Genomic DNA, 26,014 nt, shown 5'->3' with positions numbered 1-26,014 from the left:
ATTGGTTAGCCTGGAGAAGAGGAGGCTCAGGGGTGACCTTACTGCTGTCTACAACTACCTGAGGGGTGGTTGTGGCCAGGAGGAGGTTGCTCTCTTCTCTCAGGTGGCCAGCTCCAGAACGAGAGGACACAGCCTCAGGCTGTGCCAGGGGAAATTTAGGCTGGAGGTGAGGAGAAAGTTCTTCCCTGAGAGAGTCATTGGACACTGGAATGGGCTGCCCGGGGAGGTGGTGGAGTCGCCGTCCCTGGCGCACTTCAAGGCAAGGTTGGACGTGGCACTTGGTGCCGTGGTCTAGCCTTGAGCTCTGTGGTAAAGGGTTGGACTTGATGGTCTAATGAGGTCTCTTCCAACGCTGATGATACTGTGATACTGTGATAGTTGCAACCCCAAACAAAAAAGTTGTGGGGTTTTGTTGTTCTTTTGGTTTTGCGGGAGGCAGAGGACAGACAAAACCTGAGGCTCTTTCCAAATACTTGGAAAATGAAGTGTTCGTGTAGCTCTTTGCGTCACTATGAAGCTGCCTTTCCATCCCTTCTCAAATTCATTTTGTTCTTCTCGGTTCATTTTAAGAATAACTGAACTCTGACAGAAATGCTGGTGCTGTGCAATGGCAGTCTTTCTCCTGGCCTCTCCTTCCTCATCCTCCCTGCAAACTGAGTTGTTTTGAGCACCTGTGCCATTTGCTTTGCTGAAGGTGACAGAGTTCTCTGCTGCCGCACTGCTCTGGTAGCATCCGTGCGGAGAACTAGAAATGTGGGAAGTGTGTAAAGCCTGGTTCCAAGGGAAATGCTTTGTGGCAAATGTGTTTCCTCGTGCATTTAGTGTCCAGCTGGAAAATCTGTGAAACTGCAGCTGTGTGTAGCAGAGATCCTTTTCTCCCCCCTCACCTTGCACCCGTGGTTGTGCTGTGGCCAGGACTCGCTGTTTCCTACCTCTGGTTGCTGATTTATGCCAGGAGTGTGCTGACCTTCTCTGAGGGGATTACTCCTCTGCTGAAGAGCTGCCTCAGTCCCTATTAGCCCTCTGCCTGATCCATTTAATGGGCTACAACCTAACAGCAAGGGTCACTTAATGCTGCTGTATGTGCTTGTTTGTGTGAGAGAGTGAACTCATCTCTTGTTGCCACGATCCCAGGCCACGCACAGTTTTGCCTGTGCTCAGTTATGGCTTTTTAACTTTCTCAGGTAAGATAAAAGTATTTTGTTTCAGTGCAAGTTTAGATTCTGTATTTCTGAGCAAGCAGTGAAATTTACAGTAATTTGCACAGCTGCCAAGCCATGAAATAGAGAGCCCTGGTAAATAACATTTGTTGTGGTTTGAGGGGTTCCAGGTTATCTCAGATCTCCTAAAAATCTACAAAGGCCAAGTCTGTCTCAAAGGGAGGGACTGGAAGCCCCTGCATATTGTAATTATGTTATTCAGTCTCATAATCCTGAAAACACTTTAAAAGTAAGCAGCAAGGACAGTTCTTTCTCTTTTCTCCCTACCTCTCCAGCTTTCCAGTGGGATCCTTATCTGAGTAACTGTGTAATATATGCCTTAGAGTAAAGTGAGATAATCTCAGTCTGCTGTGCTCTTAAACAAAATCCTACAACATTCAGTTTATTTTTGGGCATGAATACATAATCCATGGCAAGATTATGCTGTTAGACATACACTTTTGGTTCCCACTACCAAAAAAAAACCCAGGAGTAATGTGTGTAGAGTTAGGTTTATAGCTCTGTCTTCTCATGGCCTAAAATACAACCTCTCTGGTACCTGAAGGTATGACCCCTGTGTTATATCTGTTAGCTACAAAGCAGGCTCACTGGAAGATGAGAGTATACAGCTGCCTAGCAGAACACAGTGTAGATGATTAAATGTAATTATGCATATTGAAATATGGCACTGATGAAAGGTGGTGTGGAGTATCCAGGGATGTTTTACAAAATATTATTTGCATGGTCAAGTTTCCAAGCCCAGAGGCTTGGAAAAGGTCAATCTGCATTCATAGGGAAGCTGGAAAAGCAGGTTTAGGAAGAAGACTAAGACACACACACACACACACATATATATATGTTGATGTCTTCTGGAAAACATTGCTCAGGCTTGTAACTTTCCTATTTACATAGCATGCTTTCTCCACTCAATCACAACAAAATGTGCTAAGATGACTTTTTGCTTTCATGATGTATCAGTTGTTGGAGAGCTGATGGGTAGCTAAGGGTCTTCCCATCTTGTTTACTCTGTCTAAATAGTAGTGCAACAGTGACAGTGTCAAACAGGTCACCTGCATCCTACTTGCTTCAGGTGCCACCTGGGGTGGTGCAGAACGCTGACTGTGTTATGAGGAAGACCACAGAATGCTTTGGAATGGAGAACAAAAAAGGACTTTACACTTCAGGAACTGCCTGAAATACCACTCTAGCATACAGTAGCTTTCATAGAAGGGGTATATTTATAGACAAATGCTTGTCATAAAGCAGCAAAACCAAGGGTGAGATTTGAGCTGGCATCAGAGACAACTGATGCAAACTAACTCTGATGAAAGGGAAAACAGTGCCTCTAAGAAAAGCAACTGCTTCACTATCAACTCATCAGAGATGATTTGTTGCTGGAGGCTCAGTTCTGTGTGGTATGTTGCTCTTGTTTTCTTTTGGTTGTGTTTCGTATAAATGGATGTGTCTGCTATCGTCTGAATTGTTTACTGCATAATATTCTCTCCTGTGCTCCTCGTGTTTCCAGAGCAATATGCAGTGGTAGGTGGTGTGCTTCATGTCCAGTCTATGTCACTGTGAAAGATGAGGGATGAGTCACTTCCCTTGTGGGCAATGATGACTAACCACTTCTCCTTAGGGAGCAATGACATGGTGAAGCTACTGCAATTAGGCACACAGGGAATCATTACCTCGTCAGCTCTCTGCTGACTGTATCATGTATAACCAGTTTATTAAGTCACATCATTAAAGGCTTTTGAAGCTCATAAAGGAGGAAAGCTCCTTTAAAGAGGTAATAAGAAACAGGAAAAAAAAGTATTTATTTTTCCATCAGTTTTCCCAAAATTGCCCTGCTTCTGAAATGTAAATAGCGAGAGAGTTTTGTATGTTTCAAAACTTGTCTTACACGAGTTATTGGGGTAAAAATAGGCATAAGTATTTAAAATAATATTTGTGCAAATGTTTTTAATGTAGATGTCTTAAAATTGCATAGGAAGCCTGTTTTATTAACAACATTGTGTAGTAGATGCTCAGAATTAGGGCTGGTTATGAAATGTTTGGAGGTTGTTGATGGTTTGGGAGGGTTTTTTGTGTGTGTTTTGGTTTTTTTTTTTGTTTCATAAAAGTTCTGGGAATGATATGAAATATTTAGTTCTGAAGTGTAGGTGAGTCTGTGTGCTGTGAATATCTTAAAGAGAAAGCAGAAAGACACTGTAGTCCAGATCATACTCATACTTTCACAATAAAGTTTCATTTAAATTGCATTGGAAGCTCTGCTTTAAACCAGAAAGGAACCTCAGGGATGTAAAGGTGTTATACTGTTCTTTCCAGCTCCTGAGTCATGCCTCTGGTCCTGACCCAATGGCTCCCTGGCTTGTATCAGGAACAGTGTGGCCAGCAGGACAAGGGAGGTTATTCTGCCCCTGGACTCAACACTGGTCAGGACACACCTTGCATCCTGTGTCCAGTTCTGGAGTCCTCAATTCAAGAGAGATGTTGAGATACTGGAACATGTCCAGAGAAGAGCAGCAAGGCTGGGGAGGGGCCTAGAGCACAGCCCTGTGAGGAGAGGCTGAGGGAGCTGGGGATGTGCAGCCTGGAGAAGAGGAGGCTCAGGGGTGACCTCATTGCTGCCTACAACTACCTGAAGGGAGGCTGTAGCCAGGTGGGGGTTGGTCTCTTCTCCCAGGCAAGCAGCAACAGAACAAGGGGACACAGTCTCGAGTTGTGCCAGGTGAGGTATAGGCTGGATGTTAGGAGAGTGATGGTTTGGGTGTTCCCTGCCCCCTGCACTTTGGAAATCACCCAGACTAGACTCAGCTGGTTCTGGAAATGGAATGAAGCTTATTTACAGCTTAGCACAATATACAAGCAGATATTTACAGTGTATACAGTTATACACAGAAATGTAAAAGGTAATACAGAAACACAGCAGCCCTCCCAGAAACCTGAGTCCCCAGGAGGGGCTCCCAACTGCCCCTTCACCTTCCCCCTACCCCTCTCAACCTTAACCCAGTCCCAAGGAAGAATGGAGGTTCGGCCAGGGGGTTAGAAGCAAAGTGGATTAATCAAAGAAACGGAGGGTGCGGTGAGAGAGAGAGAGATGCAGCTCAGAGCTCCCCCACAGCAGAAGTGCTTTTATCTACGTTTTGATTCTTATTCTCATATCTCTCATCAAGCCTATGAGTGAAGTAGACATCACCACTGTTTTTCTTTCACAGCCTGTAATCTAGTTGTTCTCACCAAAACATTCTAGCTAGCTTTAAACTAGCACAGTAAGTATACCTTTCAACCTGGTTGATTTCGCGATCTGGGTCTCTCCCCCAAAATTTTGGGAAAGCATTTGAGAAGCTTTGCCTCAGCAAAATGGCATTTTTCGTAAATGGAAATGCTCTAGTTCTGAGTAAACTTTTGTGATTACAGATACAGGACCAAGTTTTGGTTTGGGAAATGCAGATTTAAGAGCAGGACAGCCAGACAGGTATCAAAGAGCAGTTTTAGTTGTTACTGCTAACAAGTTCTGTGAAAAAAAAATGACATTTCAAGAGGGAAATAAATGTGTGCCATTTGTCACAATGTTCTGGATGGTGTGTATAAATACTGATGGCAGTGACAATAAGAGCAGTTTTCATCTTCCTGTCTCTCAGTACTTTGTTAGCAGCATTCAGATTTCAGGCTGGTTGTTATCTCAGTGGTTTGATCTTGAGAGATGGTAGTTAAGAATAGGGGCAGGGATGGAATTGCTGCTCTCCTCCTGAGAAGGAAATCTCTTCCTGATTGAAGCCCATGACAAAACTCCCAACAACTTCAAAGGAGAAGGATTTCAAGCACAACAACCTGAATGCATCTAAAATCCAGCCTTGGCTAGTCTGGAAAGGTCATTATTTTTTCAGTTAGGTAGAGAAAGAATGAGAGCAAATCACGACTAACATAAAGAAAAGGGAAGAGGAAGTCAACCAGTAAGTTCATAGTTGCTAAATCTGTGTTTATTAAGGAAGCTGGTTTCTGTGAAATCTCATGTAAATAGCTGGGTTAGATATGTCTGCTCAAAATGAGCATGGGATTATGTCTCCTTTGGCTTGATGCTATGGAAGCAAGTATCTCAGGTTTGGTTGTCAAACCAGTATCTGTAGCACAGTTGTAGCTGTTTACTTAAGTAGCTTATTCAGTAGAGAGAAGCCAAGATTTATTAGGGCATACTAAAGTTTTAACATAAGTATCTTGTAACTACCAGGGTCCTGTGCTGTTCATCTGTGTTACTAGAAGAATAAAATAATAAAGGGGGGGAAAAGTGCTTCAAAATATTTTAAACTTTTTGAAAAGGAGGGGGTACATGACAAATGAAAGTTTAGAGGTATTGATGTTCATTTAGTGTTTGCTCAGTATATGCACAAGAGTTTTCATTAGTAGTCTTGATGTTTCAGTCTAGTCTATAAACCCCAGTGCTATCTCACGCTCTGATTTCAGTCTTAAGACAGACAAAACAACCCTCAAAAATGTCAGTTTTGTTTCCCATTTCCATACCGGGGCAAACCCAAACACTATCAGATTTATGAAGTTCTGGAAGCTGAAGGAGTTTATTACCTTAAAGGAGCAGAACTTTCATAAGCCACAAATGGACTCAATACATTAATGTCTGCCTTATGAGTCTCTTGAGAGCACAGATGCAGTGCAAGGCATGCCCTCATCATGGGTGAGATGGGAACTAGCCACAGTGACAGATCTCAGGAAGACTTTGAAGAGAGGAGGATAGGATGCCATGGGAGCAGGACACCACTGCTCTGAAGCAGTTGGTGGTGCTCAGGTTGGAGGCTTGGATAGAATGTCAGCCTCAAAATCATGAAGAAACCAGGTGTTATTCTATCAGGGCCTAATAAATTATCTCCTTGGAGGGAAATGATGGCTAAAAGAGATAAATAGCAGCACTGTGCTGCTCATCCTAGCTTTTCTAGCTTCTGTTCTTGCCTGCTTACAGCTCAGAACTACAAAGCAACAGGTACACTGAGGCTGCTATTGTGCTATTGATGTCTTCACTGTCAAAACAAGCAACATGGAACCTGAAAAATGGACCTTGAGGTTGTAACTAGTCACACAAGAGCAGACTTGCATCACTGCTTTCCTTTTTGTTTCCTTTTCAGTTATTTTTCAGTTTCTTGCATGTAAATCATTCTGGCACAGAGAGAAGTAAATGGGATATAGTATAGGTGTAGCTATAGACTGAGTTCATAGCAAGGATCCATCTTCCTAAATCATGTAACTCGAAGATTGCTTGTTGATTTCTGTGTTTGATAATAAAATATTCTGAGCCTTATAAGGACCTAAAGGGACTAAAGTCTATACATTGAAGGAAGGCATTCCCCCAAGAAGCTCATCTGGGATGCTGGTGTGAAGTTTTAGTTAACCTACCTATGCCTTGGATGTGATTCACCAAAGTACTTTAATTTGAGCCTGTGCTTAATTTTAAGTGTCATGAGAAATAGTGTCATACTTCAAGTTCCTACATGCTTTTCCAAGAACTTTGTGTATGTGGTTTAAAAGAAACAATGTGGAGAGAATTTAGGAAACACTGATGAGGTGAAGGAAGATGGGATGAGAGGAAATGTGCAGAGGAGGGCAGCAAAGCTGGTGAAGGACCTGGAGAATAAATCTTATGAGGAGCAACTGAAGGAGCTGGTGTTGTTCAGTTTGAGGAAGAGGAGGCTGAAGGGAAACCTTATTGCTGCCTACAGCTACCTGAAAGGACATTGTGGAGAGATTGGTGCTGGTCTCTTCTCACAGGTAAATAGTGATAGAACAAGAGGGAATGGCCTCAAGCTGAGACTGAGTGTGTTTGGACTGGACATTAGGAAAGTATTTTTCACAGCAGGAGTGATCGGGCATTGGAATGGGCTGCCCAGGGAGGTGGTGGAGTCACCAACCCTGCATGTGTGTAAAAGTCATTTGGATGTAGTGCTTGGGGATATGGTTTAGGGTGCACCTTGTAGAGTAGGGTTATGGGTTGGACTTGGTGATCCTGGGGGTCTTTTCCAACCTGAATGTTTCTATGATTCTGTGCAATGGCCTGAATTTGTACTGGGGGAGGTTTCAATTTTATAGTAGGAAAAATATATTTACAGAAAGTGGTCAGGCACCAGGAATAGGCTGTGCAGGGACGTGCTGGAGTCGACATCCCTGGAATTGCTCAAGAAATGTGTGGACGTGGCGCTTCAGGACATGGTTTAATCGCCATGGTGGTATTAGGACAATGGTTGGACCTGAGAGGTCTTTTCCAATAAAAACAGTTCTAGGATTCTGGAAGATGAAGGATTTAAAATAAATGTCTGAACTGGAGAAAAATTGATAACCAGCATTAGGTGTTTGCACCACAGAAAAAGTATCTTCCATGTTGATAGAAAGTGTAAAGATTATTTTGATCCATACAGTCTCAAATTTGAGAAGAGTGGCTTGAGTTAGCTGGTTCTCAGATCTGAAGATGCAGTTTGCAGAATGTGAGCAACAGCTGAGTACTGTTGTTGCTGATTTCTAGTGGTATTTCTCCCACTTTGCCTCCGGGTGTTACTGCTTATTCTAAGCAATACTCACAGAATCATAGAATGGCCTGGGTTGGAAGGGACTTGTAAAGGTCATCTAGTCCAAGCCCCTCCACAGTAAACAGGAACAGCCTCAACTAGATCAGGTTGCCTAGAGCCCTCTAGAGCTTCACCTTGACTATTTCCAGGGACGGGGCCCCCACCCTGAGCAACCTATTCCAATGTTCCACCACCCTCATGTAAAGAACTTCCTCCTAACATGCAATCTAAATCTACTCTTGTCTAGTTTGAAACCATTGCCTTTCATCCTATCACTGTCAATAAGGACAATCATAACTGCTGTCCAGGTTGCATTTCCCAATATATGGAGCATCATGTGGAAATCATGAAAGAGAAGAAACACAGATTGTGACAGGGCTGGTGCTTGGAAGATCTCATTGTCCTATTCCCACAGATTTAGCAAAGACTGGCTTGCATCAAATATATGCTGAAAATAAGTAAGGAAGGACTGTTGTGTGACCTGTGTCACACTGGAGGGGGAAAAAATACGTGGAGCAAGGCGATAAGAAATGCATGCTGCTTTGGGCAATTCATAGTCTCAGATATAAGCTGGTAGTAAATTGCATTAATGAGAAAGTAATTACATGCTTAGTGTTCCAAACGTAATCATTTTATTATTCCACTTTAAAAAATCATTAAAGGGTGTTTTGAAGCCTTTTCTTTGAGTTTAATGTATTTTAAACGTTGTAATAGCTCTGTTAGATGAAAACATAAATACCCAAGAATCTATATTTGGGGTTTATTAATTTCAAAGGCAAGACTTAAGCTGTCTGTAAAACCACTAGAATTTGGAATCTCATGAAGCTATGCTTCCAGAGTACAAAACAAGGTTATTCTGTTGAATTACCTTTCAAATGTTTTTCCTGTAGATTACCCTGCTCCTTTGCCTTGAGTGTTGAACTAATCATAAAAGGTGTCTTACTGTTTTCACTGAATTTGATATTAATATCCAAGAATGACATCAGATGGGAACATGGTGCTAATCATTGGGATCACAGGGTGTTAGGGGTTGGAAGGGACCCCTGGAGATCATTGACTCCAGACCCCCTGTCAGAGCAGGACAAATTTATCTTAGGAGGAACACATCTGGACAAGCCTTGAAAGTCTCCAGAGAAGGAGACTCCACAACCTCTCTGGGGAGCCTGTTCCAGTGCTCTGAGACCCTTACAGTAAAGAAGTTCCCCCTTGTGTTGAGGTGGAACCTCCTGTGCTGCAGCTTATATCCATTGCTCCTTGTCCCACCACAGGGAGCAGTGAGCAGAGCCTGTCCCCTACCTCCTGACACCCAGCCCTCAGGTGTTTATAAACATTGATTAAATCCCCTCTCAGTCTTCTCCAGACTAAAAAGCCTCAGGTCCCTCAGCCTTTCCTCATCAGGCAGAGCTCCAGTCCCCTAGTCATTCTTGTAGCCCTCTGCTGGACCCTCTCCAGCAGATTTCTGTCCCTCTTAAACTGAATGCAGTACTCAAGATGAAGTCTCACCAGGGCAAAGTAGAGGGGGAGGAGAACCTCCCTTGATCTGCTGGACACTCTTCCTAACATACCCCAGGATCCCATTGGCCTTCTTGGCCACAAGGGCACCTTGCTGTGCCATAGTTAACTTGTTATCAACCAGGACCCCCAGGTCCCTCTCCACAGGTCTGCTCTCCAGCAGATCACCTCCCAGTATGTACTGGAGCAATTTATTGTTCCTCCCCAGATGCAGGACTCTGCACTTATCCTTTTTGAACCTCATCTGGTTCCTCTGTGCCCAGCTCTCAGTCTGTCCATTTTTTTCCTGTAGAAACTGCAGTTAGATGATCTACGTCCTGGAGAACTCCAAAGGTTTTATTTCAGTTTAAGACTGTGTACAGAGATGATTGACAATCAGTTGTTGGATAAGGGAAGATGTATACTCCTTTTTGTAATAGCTTCTGAATGCCCTGGTCAGGGTCATCTCCTTGCTGTACATCATGGCACTGAAATAAATGTGCTAGGCAGAGTGGTATAAGTAACCACAGAGTTAAAACTGAGGCAGAGCAGATGAATTAGGTTAAATAAAAAGACTGAGGAGAAAAAAATAGTGTGAAAGAGAGAAAGTAAACTTTAATGTTCCATTAGTATTTTATTAAAATGCTTTGCATTATTAGTTGTTTATTTTGGTGGGTTTTTGTTGTTTTGTCAACACTGGGAAAATATATTAACTGATTGTGGTGGGTTAGGAACTTACCACCACTACTGGAATTTGCCAGACCAGTTCAGATGGCTTGGAAGTAAGATGAAGCTGTATTTACAAGCCTGTATACACAATATATTTACAAGTATTTACAGTTATATACAAATAAGAAATTATACAGAGATCCAAACTCCCTCCCAGACAATAGAAACTGCCCAGAAGGGGGGTGAAGCTGCCCTCTCTTTCTCCTCCTTTCTTCCCAGACAAACAAAACAACCAGCAAAGCTTACGCTGTTGTCTGTTAGGCAAGGCTAGTGGAGAGATACTAGTCTGCTAGTTTGAAACTTGCTAGGATGTTTTGGTGAGAAGAACTAGATTACAGGCTGTGAAAGGAAAACTATGGTGATGTCTACTTCACTTATAGGCTTACTGAGAGATACAAGAAGAATCAACACACAGATAAGGCACTTCTGCTGCTGGGGAGCTCCAAGCTGCATCTCTCTCTAACCTCACCCTCTGTCTTTCTGGTTAACCCACTTTGCTCCCTAACCCCCTGGCCCAACCTCCGTTCTTCCTTGGGACTGGGGTAAGGTTGAGAGGGGTAGGGAAAAGGCAGCTGTGTCTCAGAACAGTGGGACAAATTGCTTACATTTTGGGTTTTAATCCCTTTTAGCAAACCAGTGAATGATATAGACTTTGTCATTGTTTTCTTTTCACAACCAATGATCTAATTTCTCACATGAAAATACTTCAATTGGCCTCAAACCAGCACACATACATTAAACAAAATCTAGTAAGTATTGATGTTTCAAGTATCAGCATTTGTTCAAACACCAAATGACTTGCATGTTAGAAAATGAAACAGCAAAATGCAGGTTTTTCACATCTGGAATAACTGCAGCTGCTCAAAGCATCTGCCTCCAGTAATTTCTGAGAGGGTGTCTTGGTCATGGTATTAGTAAATACATCTGGCAGTGTGATCTGTGTCTTCACAAAGAGCCTTTTAGCTCTGTCTTCAGAGGGTTTTCTTACAATGTTCTTCTTACAGAACTAAAAAAACTTTTTAAAGGGAAGTGAAGTGAGCTCTGTACTATTGCAGTACTTACTTTGAAATTCAGGTGTGGGTTTGTTGGGTTGTTTTTATTTTTTTGGTGGTGGTTTGCAAGCCAAAACCTAATTCCAGGGCAGTAATACATGTTATCAATTCAGTAGTTATTAGGTGGTTACATCAGATATGTGAATACAGATTCTGATGAAGCTCTTCTGTGTAGCCTTCATCCAGATCCCCAAACTGAGCTGAACTTCTGCAAAGCAAGCAAGGACAATCTATTATATATACATAAGCAAATAAGTGATTTCAAGTATTGCTGTAAACATCAAATAGAACTCTCTTTTGCTTTGCCTGTCCCCATGCACTCAGAAAAATGAGGTACCAAAATGATTTTTCACTGTTTTATTTTTGCAAATACCTTCTAGTGGTTTCCCAAAGTAATCAGACTTTGTGTAAGTTACCAAAGCAAAACTGAGTTAAACATTAGAGGACAGTGAAAGTTAGTGATGAAAAGCTGTGTCATGTTGTTTTTCTTTATCCTCTCTAAATTTCTCCCATAACATTTCTCAAACTCTGGAGAAGAAAGTTTGTATTCAGGGAATTATTGCCAAGTCTGGCTGAGATGGATACTGTTGTTTAATGATAATAATCATTAGCTTGTTACAAGTGAAACAGGTCTTATTAATTGAAAAAAGATGGGCAAGGTTATTTACTTTCCAGTTATTGCATGCTGTCAAGTGCTGTTTGATCCTGTGGTTCTTCTGTGCTTTGTTCCTAGTGGTGTTACGATGTCAGGTGAGTGAACTTTATGAACAGCCCAGTTCATTCCCCACTGAAAGCTTTTGGGACCTTTCCATTATTTTAGCTGGCATGGATCAGCCTTTCCCTACTGGTAGACTTATTAATTCTTTGAGTGCAATTGTAAGTTGCTTGAGTTCTCCATTCCACTCTTTTGACAGGTAACCGTCACCATTAATTGCTTTCTCTCTCCTTTGTTAAATTATAGCTTTGGAGTCCTGTGGTTCAAAAAGTGATTAAGGTCTTCAAAGTCAGTGGTAGCAGCTATTATCCTGCTTCTCAGAACGTTTCCAGGAGAGTAGAAGATGCTAAGGGGAGGGTGAATGAGATGTATATTTTGTCTGTGTTTGTACATGTGTGTGTTACAGAATAATCTATAATTTGTCTTGATGTGAGAGTGTTAAGTCATGATGGTGAGATGTATCAGGGCTACAGGGGCATACACATTTAAATCAAGCTCCTTTGTGTGCTGAGATGGCTCATTACTTCTTGTTAGGTGTTTGTTGTTTGTTTGTTTAAACTTCATGTGCTTATTTTCCTGTCATAAAGATAGGTGGGAGACATAGCAGTTACAAAAGCAATTAGTGTGTGTGCGGTTTTTTTCAGCAGCACTTCTGCTGCAGTATATCTGATAGATAAATTCTGCTAAAAGAAATTAAACAAGGCAGTTAGCAATAAAGAATTATTTAGCTAATACACTAAATTGTATCTGGAATTAACATTTAATGGAATGTAATAAAATGCCAGCTTCTATGATTTTATTCAGTTTAGGAGACACTATCTCTGCAAATAGCTTACACTTGTGTTGTCTTGCCTGTTTTATTCACAGTTGAAGGTCCCAATTAAAAGCTTTGAAATAATAATTTCAAATACTTGCATGTTTATGTATTTGGGTGGAGCTTTTTGTTTCTGGATTTTTGTTTGTTGAATTTTTTGTTTTGTGGGGTGTTTGGTTTTAGTTTTGTGGGGGTTGTTTTGGCTTTTATTCTAGTGATGAGATTCTAGTTTCTGTGATAGAACAAGAGGGAATGGCCTCAGGCTGCAAATGGGTGGGTTTGGACTGGACATGAGGAACTCTTTTTTTCACATCAAGAATAGTCAGACATTGGAATGGGATGCCCAGGGAGACAGTGGAGTCACCTGGATGTGTTTAAAAGTTGTTTGGATGTGGTGCTTGGGGATATGGTTTAGGGTATACCTCGTAGAGTAGGTATATGGGTTGGACTTGGTGATCCTGAGGGTCTTTTCCAGCCTGAATGTTTCTATGATTCTGTGAATATTCAGAACACAGAACTGCAGCGCACTGGAAGAGTTAAAAGAGTGTTGAACAGGATGCAAATGCTGTGTAAGGAGCAGACTCCTGACAGTAGTAAGATAAATGACAAATCTCTTTCCTAATTCCAGTCTTCATCAGGGTTTCATATGCAGCCTATGTCTGGGACTTTCTCCTGAGCATGGCACCTGCCTATTTTTGTAAAACTGAGTCATGTGTTTATAGCTAGAAAGAAAGTGATGATTTAGGCTTGTCCTTGGGTGAGACAGAATACTCTTCACCTCCCCTTTTTAAACTACTCTGACAAGCCAGGTAAGATGAAATATATGAGGTCAGGAAAAGAGTGTACAATACTTTTCTAATATTGTGGTTAGGGTAGTTGTGTAGAATGGGAACAGTCATAGCTTTGGGCTCTTCCTAGGGCCTTTTTTAATGCTTTCCTGAGCCTGGAAGCAGTGGCAGTAGGAGTCAGGACTGGCTGTTGATTCAGGTTCCCTTCTAGGTAGTGGGAGATTCACTTTCGGCATCTGAGTTGAAGAGGTTTGCAATCGTGTAGCTAGTGTGTCTTTCCTTCCCACCCTTTAAAAATATTATCAGAGAGTAAGAAATCTATTTTTGTGGTGTCTGGCAGTGCCTAGCAGAGTAACCTCTGAAAGGGATTTGAGGTGAAGGCTTTGGCTTTTGGCAGTCCATTGGCAGACAGGCAGGTTGAGGCGCTCTGGATGGGAGAGGTTGTAGGTGCTTAGGAACAGCATCTCATGCCAGCAGTTTTACAGACTTGGCTACTTCTGCTCATCACAGGCATCATGTACAGCCACAGCACATGAACTCACTCTTGCTGACAGTCTTGGTTCTTGCCGACAGTCTTGGTTCTTGCCAGTCAAGTGGACCCTCACAGAGCCCTGATTGTGCAAGCAGGTTCCTTCAGGGTGAGGGGACAGCTGAGTGAGGTCTTTGTAGATCATCATAGTGAGCCTAGGGGTCTGTAGTCCACCTTGAGTCTGCATGGAGAACTTGTGACTGGTCTCCTAAAGAGATTAGGTGTTACACATTTCTAAACAGGCAAGGAGCAAGATATTTTTGTCCCTTTGGGACAGAAAACAATTACAGTATCACAGTATCACCAAGGTTGGAAGAGACCTCACAGATCATCAAGTCCAACCCTTTACCACAGTGCCCAAGGCTAGACCATGGCACCAAGTGCCACATCCAATTCTTCCTTCCAAGTGAAATCAGAGACTATAGAAATTCATTTGGCACATGCTACAAAGGAGGTTAAAGTGAGTTCAGTCTTACTCCTCTGACCAGGATTTATGTTTAATTTTCCTAACAACATTTTGTGTTTTCATAATAAATCATATGCTTTTATGCAAAAGTATATGTTTAGTAGTGCTTGCTCTGGTTTTATCTAGGCATTTTTTAACTTAATCTGATCAAATTAAAATGGAGTTATTATGGCACATTCGTTCCCCACTGTATTTTAATCTTACAAGTGACTCAGGCAGGATAAAGCCTTGCTGGAATTACCTGTTGCTCCTCCACTTGTTTTCCTGATAATTACTTAAGACGACACAGATTTCAACTTCTCATTCTGCTAGACTGGAAGAGAGAAGGTCAAATGAGGCCAAAACCATCTCAAACATCAGGATGGTTAATGGGTTTTGTTACTGTTCCTTGTGGAGGCACACTCTGAATTAATTTTTATTCATTTGATTTAGGAGATTACCATTGACATGTTGGGATTTCAAAAGCTTGAAAAGCTGGAGTTTGGTGGAATCAAGGGAATGTTTTAAGTGAGTAGATCTTCAGCATGAATGAATGGTTTGTGGAGAGCTGTGAAGTTTTCTGAGACAGAACATATGATCCTCCAGGTCACAGTACTGTGAGAATAATGCACCCTGCACATAGGCATCTGTGCTGTTATTTCCTTCTTTACTTAAAAATGTCTCTAAGCTTGGAGGTTGTGAAACTGAGAGTTTTACACTGCTGAATGGAACTAGGCATGAGACTGGCTTCCAACAAGGCTGGTTTCAGTGTCTGCCATGTCTCCTTTAAACCAGAAATTCATTTTTCTTGAGAGGAGATTTCTGGATGCTTTTTGCTGATCAGATGACTTTAGAAGTGCCACATGGGGAGAGGCACTGAGGTAGCTTTCACCAAAGACAAAAATCCTGCCCCTTTAATCTGCACTGGTTAGACCACACCTTGAGTACTGTGTTCAGTTCTGGGCCCCCCAGTTTAGGAGGGACATTGAGATGCTTGAGCATGTCCAGAGAAGGGCGACGAGGCTGGGGAGAGGCCTTGAGCACAGCCCTATGAGGAGAGGCTGAGGGAGCTGGGATTGGTTAGCCTGGAGAAGAGGAGGCTCAGGGGAGACCTCATTGCTGTCTACAACTACCTGAGGAGTGGTTGTGGCCAGGAGGAGGTTGCTCTCTTCTCTCAGGTGGCCAGCACCAGAACAGGAGAACACAGCCTCAGGCTGCGCCAGGGGAAATTTAAGCTGGAGGTGAAGAGAAAGTTCTTCACTGAGAGAGTCATTGGACACTGGAATGGGCTGCCCGGGGAGGTGGTGGAGTCGCCATCCCTGGAGCTGTTCAAGGCAGGACTGGACGTGGCACTTGGTGCCGTGGTCTAGCCTTGAGCTCTGTGGTAAAGGGTTGGACTTGATGATCTGTGAGGTCTCTTCCAACCCTAATGATACTGTGATAAAGTCAATTGAAAAAAACCAAACTTGGATAAACTGAAACTAAGTCTCCCACCAACATTGCCCAGAACTGAAAACAGTAAAAGTTTAATTATTGACATACAATATACAGAGCTGACAGTCAGTTCTATAAGCTTTTCTGTTGGTTTTTTTTTTCCTGAGTGTTAGGATGTAATTTATATGCACTTCTGGTGTAAATGAAAAATCAGTTGGTTCCACTTGAAAGACACAGAAAGCTTTTGAAATGTTGGTGTGTAGCAATGTCGTGCAGGAGTAGCTAACTGCAATTACTGTCATGCAGTAATTGCTAACACTGCCCACTAATGGTCATATATATCCAATAAAACAAATAATTATCTGATAGAACAGAAATAAGTTTATTACTGTCCTTTTCATTGAATTTTTGTTCTTTTGGGAATTGTCGTGATTTTGGTGTTAATTCATAGCTATAAGTGTCTCTATGCTTGCAAAGTGATGTTTTCTGCATTATTTCACCCACTTTGAACAGAAATTCAAATAAAGAAGTACTCTGTTGTGTTACGGAGCTGGCTTTGCAGTTTACTGCATAGAACTGGCTGCCATCAGAGTGGGCTCTGGTCCCAGTGCACAGGATGGTTTTAGGTGTGCACTGGGCAGCCCGGCACAGAGCAGAGCTGCATGGCATTTTTCCAGTGCTATGCTTCTCCACCTGGCACCAATGGCAAAACTGCCATAAAATTCACTCTTCTTCCTTTTTTTCCACCTGCAGCTTTGTGTACCAGGACACTGTATTTGGGGATGGGGAGGTATTAAATTCCTCTAGAAGCAAGGAGGCTGGGAGACCCAGGTCTGCCCCCTCACACCTGTGTGCCCCAGCTAGGGGAAGTAAGGCAGCCCCAGCTGCAGGTTTAATGGGTGCTCTCTGGTGACTCTTTGCTGTCCTGATCCAAAAGCTCACCATCACAGGTAGAATCCAATCATCCTAAATAATCTACATGAAAACCATACTTTATTTAATCATTTTGCTGACTGAATTTCATCTCCTGTTTCTCCTTCTCTATTAGATGACTGTTTGGGTTTTTTCTCTTCACACTTACACCCACTCGTTCCCCCTAAAAAAAAAATTCCCCATGCTCCCAACACCTGCTCCCTCTATTGGGTCTGCACAGATGCAGACAATCAGGAGGGGTGGGAGGGAGCCTCCTTGTGGGTGTAAGTTTTGCTGCCCTTTGGAAGCTTGGACCTGCAGTGTGGTAATTTTGACAGTGAGTGAAGGAGAGAGAGAGAGTGCTGCATGTGCAAGCAATCTGTGTTTTGGGTAAGATGTTATTTTAACGGGCACATTTTCTGAAACAGACCCAAAACTTAAAGCTATTATAACAATGTATACTACTAACAATGGAATTGTTAAAAGGTTATAGAAATTTACTGTTGTGTTAGGTGTGGTAGGAGGTATATTTTTTTCTTGTATGCACGCAGAATTCTCTTGCAAACATGTGGCTCAATCTAAGTAATTAAAAGCCCAAAGGAGTGGTCGCAAACCAGGTGAACAGCACAGGTGTAACTCATGCAGAAGGCTTGCAAAGTGGTTCATCTTGGGGTAAAATCCTGGAACTGCTTTAAAATCCACAGCAAAGCTTCCTGTGTGTTAAGGTCAAGACTCCCTATACTGTGCTTCTAAATTTGATTGTTCCTGATAAAAAGCCCTGTGCTAGGCTGCCTGAGAAAGAAGTGAGTGGCAGCAGAGACCACATCGCTGACTTTATTTACTTTTTCTTTGCCTTCTGAGGTGGTAGGATGCTGCGAAGTGTTCTGTGTGCAGGAAACATTGTTTCCAGGCTGTGCTTCTCCGGTCTCTATGTGGTTTTCCTGGTTTTGCCCTCACCCCTGTGCATACTCAGTATATACGTGTAAATAGTGTCAAGGCACTTGGATAACCCTTTGAAGGCTTTCCTTCCATGGTGACTTGACTGACTTAGAACAAAAGCAGCCCTTTTAGCACACTTCTGAGCCCATGGTCTTCATTGTAGGTTTGTTGACTTTCCAGCTGACTGCCAAGTAAAGCTTAGTCAGTGAGCATTAGTTTTCAGGTTTGAGCCACTCTTATGTGTGCAGGCTTAATGTTGACAGAAGTCCAAGTGGAATACCAAGCACCAATTACTGTGCTATTTTTATTTCCATCACTACAAGATTGTTTTTTTCCCCCAAATTCTTCAGAAACTACTTGCCTTTGGGTTTGACAGTACTAATCATGAGCTTTATCAAACAATAGCTGTCATCCCATAGCTAATGCATTTGTCAGAAGCATCAAGGTTCGCACCAGTCAAGTGTGTGATATGTGAACAGTGTCCACATGTTCCCAGGTCACCTTATGTGCTTCTGATTGGCAGTGTGTGGTATGTGTCTGGTTAATATGTGGATGACGTTGCCCAAAATCCAGACCAGTGGCCTGTTCTGTGGTGTGACTGGGAAGTCTAGCCATGAAGAGGACCAAAGGGTGCTTAGGTTTCAGGGTAGAAATGTAGGCTTCACAGACTAATTGTCTTAAATACATTGGTGTGTTAAGTATATGTAGTTGCAGAACTAAACCTGAATCTTGAACTTTCTGTGGAGAAGTGCCTGCAGGTTATCTCATTGTGTGTTTTGGATATCTGTGTGGGCTTATGCAGTGCATTTAAATGTAACAAAACCAAAACCCAGGCTAACACCCCCACTCTCTGGGGAGAGAGTGTCTAGTTCTGGGGCCCTCAACTCAAGAGAGACATGGACCTGCTGGAGTGGGTCCAGAGGAGGGCAACAAAGATGATCAAAGGGTTGGAGCACCCCTCCTGGGAACACAGGCTGAAGGAATTTGGGTGGTTGAGCCTGGAGAAGGCTCTGGGGAGACCTTATAACTACATTTCAGTATCTGAAGGGGACCTGCAGGAAGGCTGGGGAAGGACTGTTTAGAAGGGCTTGGAGCAAAAGGATGAGGGACAATGGCTAGAAACTGGAGCAGGGTAGATCTAGGTTGGATATAAGGAATTTACAATGAGAGTGGCAAAATGCTGAAACAGGCTGCCACAGGGATGTGGATGTGGTTGAGACCCAGTCCCTGGAGACATTTAAGATCAGACTTGATGTGGCCACAGGCAGTCAGAGATGTCCCTGCTCACTGCAGGTGGGTTGGACAAGATGACCTTTGAGGGTCCCTTCCAAGCCCACGCAGTCTTTGAATCTTTGAAATCAGCTGCAGGGGGAGAAAAGGTTAGAAGGGAAGAAGATCTTTAAATAAACAAGTTAATTTGCTATACCTTTCCAAAGATGCAGGATTTTACTGAAATGTTCACCTTGGCTAATGGTGCTTTTAAATTTAGGGTTTTTTTAATTGTATTTTTCAAGTGGTTTGTAGCAGAGAAGAGATGAAGCCAAGCTGTAAAAAAAAACAACCAGCCAAGCTGTAAAAAAACCAACCAAAAAACCCAGAAAAAGACTGCCTCAAACAAACAAAAACCCCAAACAAACAAAACCAACACAAATAACAACACCCAAAAACTGCCTCCAAAAAAAAGCAGAGTGTTTTCTTTGAGGTGTTCCATGTTTAATGTATTTAACAAACCAGCAGCTTTGCCTTGCTCTGTTCCTTTTTTGTTTGCTAACAGGACAACACAGAAGGTGCTGGAGCTCTCCCTTTAGAGCCAGCATGAACATACATTAGTGTGCATCTGTATGTCCTGCTCTAGTATTATTTTTTGAGAAGTCCTCCTCTGTGAACATGGTTAATTACCCTGGGTATTAAAAAAACACAGCTGTGCTACAGCAAATGACTGATTTTCTGCTGCCTTATACATATAGCACTTGTGGATTCTCAAGATAATCTAATTAAGTGTAACAATGGGAGTCAAAAGGTAGCTTAGTGAGTCGACTTCAAGTATTTGAGTAGCTGGTTTGATGTTCATAACATCCTCCTTAATGAAAACATGCAGAGATAATTTGTGCTTGCAAAAACTTGTTGAGATATTCTTTAATAAGATGGAGCAGCATTAAAGTGAGGAGTAATATTAGCTGGCATAGATGGTTGTCCCTCTCACCAAACTTGCTAAGCAAGATATTGTAATAAATTGCTTTTCTTGAATATCTGCATCACTGTTATGAACATGTATTGATCTATAAGCACATGGACAAGTGCAAGATCTTACACTGGTCCTCAAAAATAACCTGTATTGCTCACCAGGTACTAAATCTAATGATATTTGTGGCAGCTTTGCACTGCACAGAGTTTGGGATTTACCTCCCAAAATGTAAATTAGAATCATAGAATCAGTCAGGGTTGGAAGGGACCACAAGGTTCATCCAGCTTCCTCAGAATTTAGAAGCTAAATATAAAAGGTAATAAACATATACAAATACCTATATGCAGCTAGGCTACCCCCTGGACACCCCTTTGGACTCAATGATCTCTAGAGGTCCCTTTCAACCCCTAGCATTCTGTGATTTGATTCCAAAAGTGTTATGGTTTTGATTAAAAAAAACCACCAATCAAACAGCACAAAACAACAACAAATAAACAGCAACCAAAAAACCCAAACAGTAACACAACAGCAAAGCCAACAAAATGCAACAGCAACAAAACGGATCAAACAAACCAGAAACCAAAGCTGAAATTACTGAGGATTTTCCTATTCCTGTTTTTATTTAAGTTATACTGCTGTGTTTCAGGATATGCAGACCAAAACCGTTTGTCTTCTCACTTTAACCAGTTTCAAGATCATCTCAAAGCAAACCGACCTGTGTTTCATTCTGAGCTTTTCTGATACCAGTAGCTTGCTCAACTAATTAATTGAGTAAAAATTCAGAAAGCCAGGACTGAAGATTCTATGTCAGAAATCTACAGAAGGCTAGATATGAGCATCCAGAAAAGAGAGTGTGCAGACCTGCATGGGAAACCTGCCTTGTAAAGTTCTGTTTCCCTCAAAAAGTTGGGGTATTTTTGTGGGCAAAGCTAAGAATATGTGTGCTAGATTTTATTTCTATGATGATATGCATAGAATTTGTATTGCCAGGAGGAGGTGCAAGGCAGTTTACCTCCACATCTCCCATGTGCACCAGTGCATATGTGTTCAACAGCAGAAGAAAGGCCTGTGGGTACACCTGTCAGATACTGAGCCATGAAACTACTTAAATGTTTGTCTTTGGAGGGTCAAATTTTGATACGATGAATTATTTTGTATGCTCTATAGGTTGTAGTGGCATAGGGTTGGACAAAAGTAAGGTTGAAGAACTGTTGCTGTGTGGTGGGCTTTCCCTTCTATCCATTTATCTGTGATGTAGGAGTTTGTCTATACCAAGTGCTGTTGACACTTTTATCTGTACTTTCTGTTCCAGAGCAGCATTGATGATTGGACTGAAACCCAGTGGAGACAGATTAATGTGGAACAGATGGATGTGCAGCTCACAAAGTTTGCCAAGGCAGGTTCCAGATCTGTCTCTTTGTGCAATTTATCTGTCTTGGTGCCACCCTTTCCCCACTCATCCCACCCACTATGATGTTTGAGGGGATTAGTTGCTGATAACCAAACTGAATGTCCTGGAACATGGTTTGTTTTGGTGGATTTCCTTTAAAACTATTACAGTGGATGATTATGAAACAAAGCAGACCTTTCTCATAAACCTCCTCATTTTTTCTTACAAGCTATCAATAAAGTGACTGTTAATGTCATTATTGCAATTATTTTAATCCTATTCCTTGGGAAATGTGGTCTTTGGATACAGTGATTTGTTCTGGGTTTGGAGTTAAAGGCGAAGGATCTGATGTCATCACTGAGATCAATACTCATGTTGCAGAATCCTGCAGTCAGAGACAGTGGTACCAGGTTACAAATATGACAGAATTAAACATTCAGCCAGAGACTGATGATAGTATCTCATGCTCTGCACATAAATGCAGCAGCACCATCAGGCAGGTGTTAGAGCCACTGCTGCCAGCTATTCTGTGTATAAGTGGAGGAGAGATTTTTAGCTTCAAATAGAGGCACCTTTTGAGTCAAAAAGTCAATTTGTCTCTGCTCAAACAAGTGGACCCAATCCTCTGAAGCTGGCTTGCTGAGCTAGAGCCTTCTTCTACACCTGGCTGCCACCTGCTTGAGCCTGAAAACAATACTAAGTTTGAATGATTTTCTTTTGTTTGGAACAGGGGAATAGTTCAGAGTAATAATTTACATTAAATATTTATAAGAAAACCAAGCAATGTGGCTAGAAACTTTACTGGGTAGCAAAGGAGACTGTTTCTGAGTAGTAAACAGAAGAAATGATGGGCACAAGAAAAATGGAAGGTAAGGATAGTAGGGTTGTTTTTTTTAAGTTAGTGTATAGGGAGGCTTGACAGTAGGTAGGAGAAAAAAATAGAGAGAAAAGAAAACTAAATAGACCATAAAGAGGAGAAGTATATTTTACACAATGGTTTATCACATAGCTGGAAAACCAGAGAAGTTGTTTAGCCTGGAGAAGAGAAGTCTCAGGGGTGACCTCATTGCTGTCTACAACTGCCTGAAGGGAGGCTGTAGCCAGGTGGGGTTGGTCTCTTCTCTCAGGCAACCAGCAACAGAGCAAGGGGACACAGTCTCAAGTTGTGCCTGAGAAGGTCTAGGCTGGATGTTAGGAGGAAGTTCTTCACAGAGAGTGTGACTGGCATAGGAATGGGCTGCCCAGGGAGGTGGTGGAGTCACTGTCCCTGGAGGTCTTCAAGCAAAGACTGGATGAGGCACTTAGTACCATGGTCTAGTTGATTGGCTAGGGCTGGGTGCTAGGTTGGACTGGATGATCTTGGAGGTCTCTTCCAATCTGGTTGATTCTGTGATTCTATGAACATTTTCTTATGTCTGATTTTTCTTATTCTTATTTTACTGTCTGCTGTCTTTTTGCTTTATAGGCCAGGCTTTTAGCAGCAAAGAAGATACCACCTTGAAAGATATTCCAGGACTCCATGAAGTAGGAGGTGAAGTCTGAAGTATAGGGGAAAATGCTTTGAAAGAGTTGGGTACTGAAAAGGTGAGAGGTGCACTTTTTTTTTCCCCCTCCATTTTGTTGGGGATTTTGTTTGTTTGTTGTTATTTTTTTTTTTCTGCAGTAGTACATCACAGAATATTTCTTTGCTTAAGTTTTGCCTCAAGTAATTCAGGATAGAGTTGAATAGTTTCATGCCGCTTATCTAGAGAGCAAAACTTACAGCCCAGTGAAAGTAGCTTCTTGTGTGTGGTGCAGTTTACCACGTGAATTAAATAAATTTAATTAAAGTTCTCAAAATGTGAAAGGTGATCTGTAGGGATAGATGTTACTACTACTTTTCCTCTTCCCAGATTTTGGCAGAAATCAGCTGACCATGGGCGTGCAGTGGGATTGTCTTACAAAGAGCATCACAGGAACAGAGCTCCTTTATTAAGCTCAGATGAACAGCTGGTGGAAACTTTGGACAACCAAGTAAGAGTTTAATTAATTAACAGAAATACTATTAGTGTATCAATATTATTCAATCCTTTGATGCACTGTGGTTAGTTAGTTAAAACTATTTTCCTGAGTCTTTATGGCAAAGAGTTGTGTTTTCTCCAGATACTGGTCAGGGGAAATTACCTACCTGTATTCTTAAAAAGAATATTGAAGTCTTGTCTCCATGTAGCAGTTAGCAAACCTACATCATTCTAAGCCTTTGTTTTCCTAGGGGAAAAAAGGCATCTTAAACAACAACAAAAAAAACCCAACTTTGTTCTGTCCATTTACAGGGTTTAAAGCTGTTATGATATATCATAATATCAAGTTAGAAGTTAAACTTCTAATAGCCCTAGTGATAATCTGTGTGATAAGTTGTTTAGGTTACTGCAATTTTTTTGCTGCTTTTTTGCTTTTCTAGGTTCATCTGTAAATGGTTTTGAGAAATGAATTTGTGGTATGTTTCACTGAACAAGTGAAATTAAACAGCACAGGTTCTGTCATTTCCATTTGACTAGATAGAAGTTCAATACATGTGGTCTTATCTAGAAAGTACATAAACCTGCTACATTGGTGGTGAATGGTGCCACATCCAGCTGGCAGCTGTCACTAGTGATGTCCCTCAGGGATCAGTGCTGGGCCCCATCCTCTGTAACATCTTCATAGATGATCTGGATGAGGGCATGGAGTCAGTCATCAGCAAGTTTGCAGATGACACTAAGCTGGGGGCAGATGTGACTGGGTTGGAGGGCAGAAGGGCTCTGCAGCAGGACCTTGAGCTCCTGGACAGATGGGCAGAGTCCAATGGGATGGGGTTCAATAGCTCCAAGTGCAGGGTGCTGCACTTTGGCCACAACAACCCCATGCAGAGATACAGGCTGGGGTCGGAGTGGCTGGAGAGCAGCCAGACAGAGAGGGATCTGGGGGTGCTGATTGATACCCGCCTGAACATGAGCCAGCAGTGTGCCCAGGTGGCCAAGAGAGCCAGTGGCATCCTGGCCTGCATCAGGAGTGGTGTGGTCAGCAGGAGCAGGGAGGTCATTCTGCCCCTGTACTCTGCACTGGTTAGACCACACCTTGAGTACTGTGTTCAGTTCTGGGCCCCCCAGTTTAGGAGGGACATTGAGATGCTTGAGCATGTCCAGAGAAGGGCGACGAGGCTGGGGAGAGGCCTTGAGCACAGCCCTACGAGGAGAGGCTTAGGGAGCTGGGATTGGTTAGCCTGGAGAAGAGGAGGCTCAGGGGTGACCTTATTGCTGTCTACAACTACCTGAGGGGTGGTTGTGGCCAGGAGGAGGTTGCTCTCTTCTCTCAGGTGGCCAGCACCAGAACAAGAGGACACAGCCTCAAGCTACAACAGGGGAGATTTAGGCTGGAGGTGAGGAGAAAGTTCTTCCCTGAGAGAGTCATTGGACACTGGAATGGCTTCTGCTACGAGCTGTCACTTTTTTTTGGGGGGGAGGAAGAAGAGATTTAATAGTATGACCAGTGGTGCTGCTTTCCTGCAGTGCAGTTCTCTCTGTTCACTTCACATTTCCTTCATGTTCAGTTTAAATACTGTCAAAATAAGTGTTCCATTTACCATTGAAGAAATAGAACCTAAGCCTTGGTGATGAGGTGCCTTCTCCCAGCTCTTTTTCCTAGTGCTTTTCTTGTCTCAATAACTTCACACTTTACTAAAACAGTCCAAAGTAGAAAAAAATCTGAGAGCCTTCCCACAGAATTGTTCCAGACAGGCTTTTGTTTCATGTTAATGTACATGTGATGCAGAACTTTCAACACCTGAAGAGGAGGAGCAAGCTGCATGTTAGTGACAGTTTTGGTACAACAGAAATCTTTGCTTTTTCTTCCTGAATTGGGTCTTTGCAAATCCTTGTTTACAGTCAACATTCTATTTTTTCTTCAACTATTATTATTATTGAAATGGTGAACAATTATAAATGTGACTTTTCTAACTTCAGAGAGTTACTCTAAGGCAAAGTAACATCACATCTGAGGAATCTCAGACACTATTGCTATCTTTAGATATTCAATGCTCAAATTAAATGGTTCTAGGAATGTTGCATGAATGTGTCAAGAAAACTTCAGGACATTTAGAGGTAATTTTCAAATTATGCAGGCGTGAAAATAAATTTACTTTGGCTTTTGTAGTGATCCTGCTTGCTGGAGTATATGGCTTAAGGTTGAAAGGTTCACCATGTTCTTATTCCACTAATAAAACTGAAAATTAACAACATCTTGTGAAAAATCATACAGCTGGAAAGGAGTGAACAGCATGGAGGCAGCAAAGAGATTGTAAACCTTCCAAATGTTTTAAGTTGCAGATTTCTAACATAACCATTCTGTACCTGAATTCTTCTTAGTATACTGAGGACATTTTTTAGCAATGCTTTAATTAGATTTTTCAAACAATCTTCTGGTGCATTTACTGGGAAAAGCTTGGAATACATTCATTTTGGATGCATTGTTATTTTTCTTATTCATAATAACTCCTACTTGAAGATCTTTTGTTCTCTCCCACTGATATATAGATACTGCACAACAGCATGATGCTGTTCAGCCATCCCAGGTGTGAAGCTGGGATATACAATTATTTAATGCACAGTTGACACATGACAAATGTCCTAAGATCAGAGGAAAGGGCACTTTCTTCTAAATCCATATCCAACAGTTTAATAGGGATAGGCATGTAATTTAAGATGTCTTCAAAGTAAAAGACCATAGGCATTAAAAAAAAATCCCTGCTATTACACAATGTCCAGCCACACTATTATGGAGTAAATGTTGATTTAGCACAAATCAAGCCC

General features: G+C 42.0%; 1 protein-coding gene across 1 annotated transcript in view; it reads left to right on the top strand.

Annotated features, from left to right (window-relative positions):
* Nucleotides 1-23,698, top strand: part of LOC135187868 (uncharacterized) — a 35,741-nt gene extending 12,043 nt beyond the window's left edge. The window contains exons 4-8 of the mRNA XM_064166919.1: nt 14,782-14,856; nt 21,111-21,194; nt 22,654-22,772; nt 23,081-23,201; nt 23,629-23,698. Of these exons, the coding sequence (XP_064022989.1) occupies nt 14,782-14,856; nt 21,111-21,194; nt 22,654-22,666 (172 nt within the window). The 3' untranslated portion in view covers nt 22,667-22,772; nt 23,081-23,201; nt 23,629-23,698. The remainder of the gene's footprint in view (nt 1-14,781; nt 14,857-21,110; nt 21,195-22,653; nt 22,773-23,080; nt 23,202-23,628) is intronic.
* The last annotated feature ends 2,316 nt before the right edge of the window (nt 23,699-26,014 follow it).

This window comes from Pogoniulus pusillus, chromosome 28 (assembly GCF_015220805.1).
Source record: "Pogoniulus pusillus isolate bPogPus1 chromosome 28, bPogPus1.pri, whole genome shotgun sequence".
Classification (NCBI taxonomy): Eukaryota; Metazoa; Chordata; class Aves; order Piciformes; family Lybiidae; genus Pogoniulus; species Pogoniulus pusillus.
This window is presented reverse-complemented; position numbering and strand designations above follow the sequence as displayed.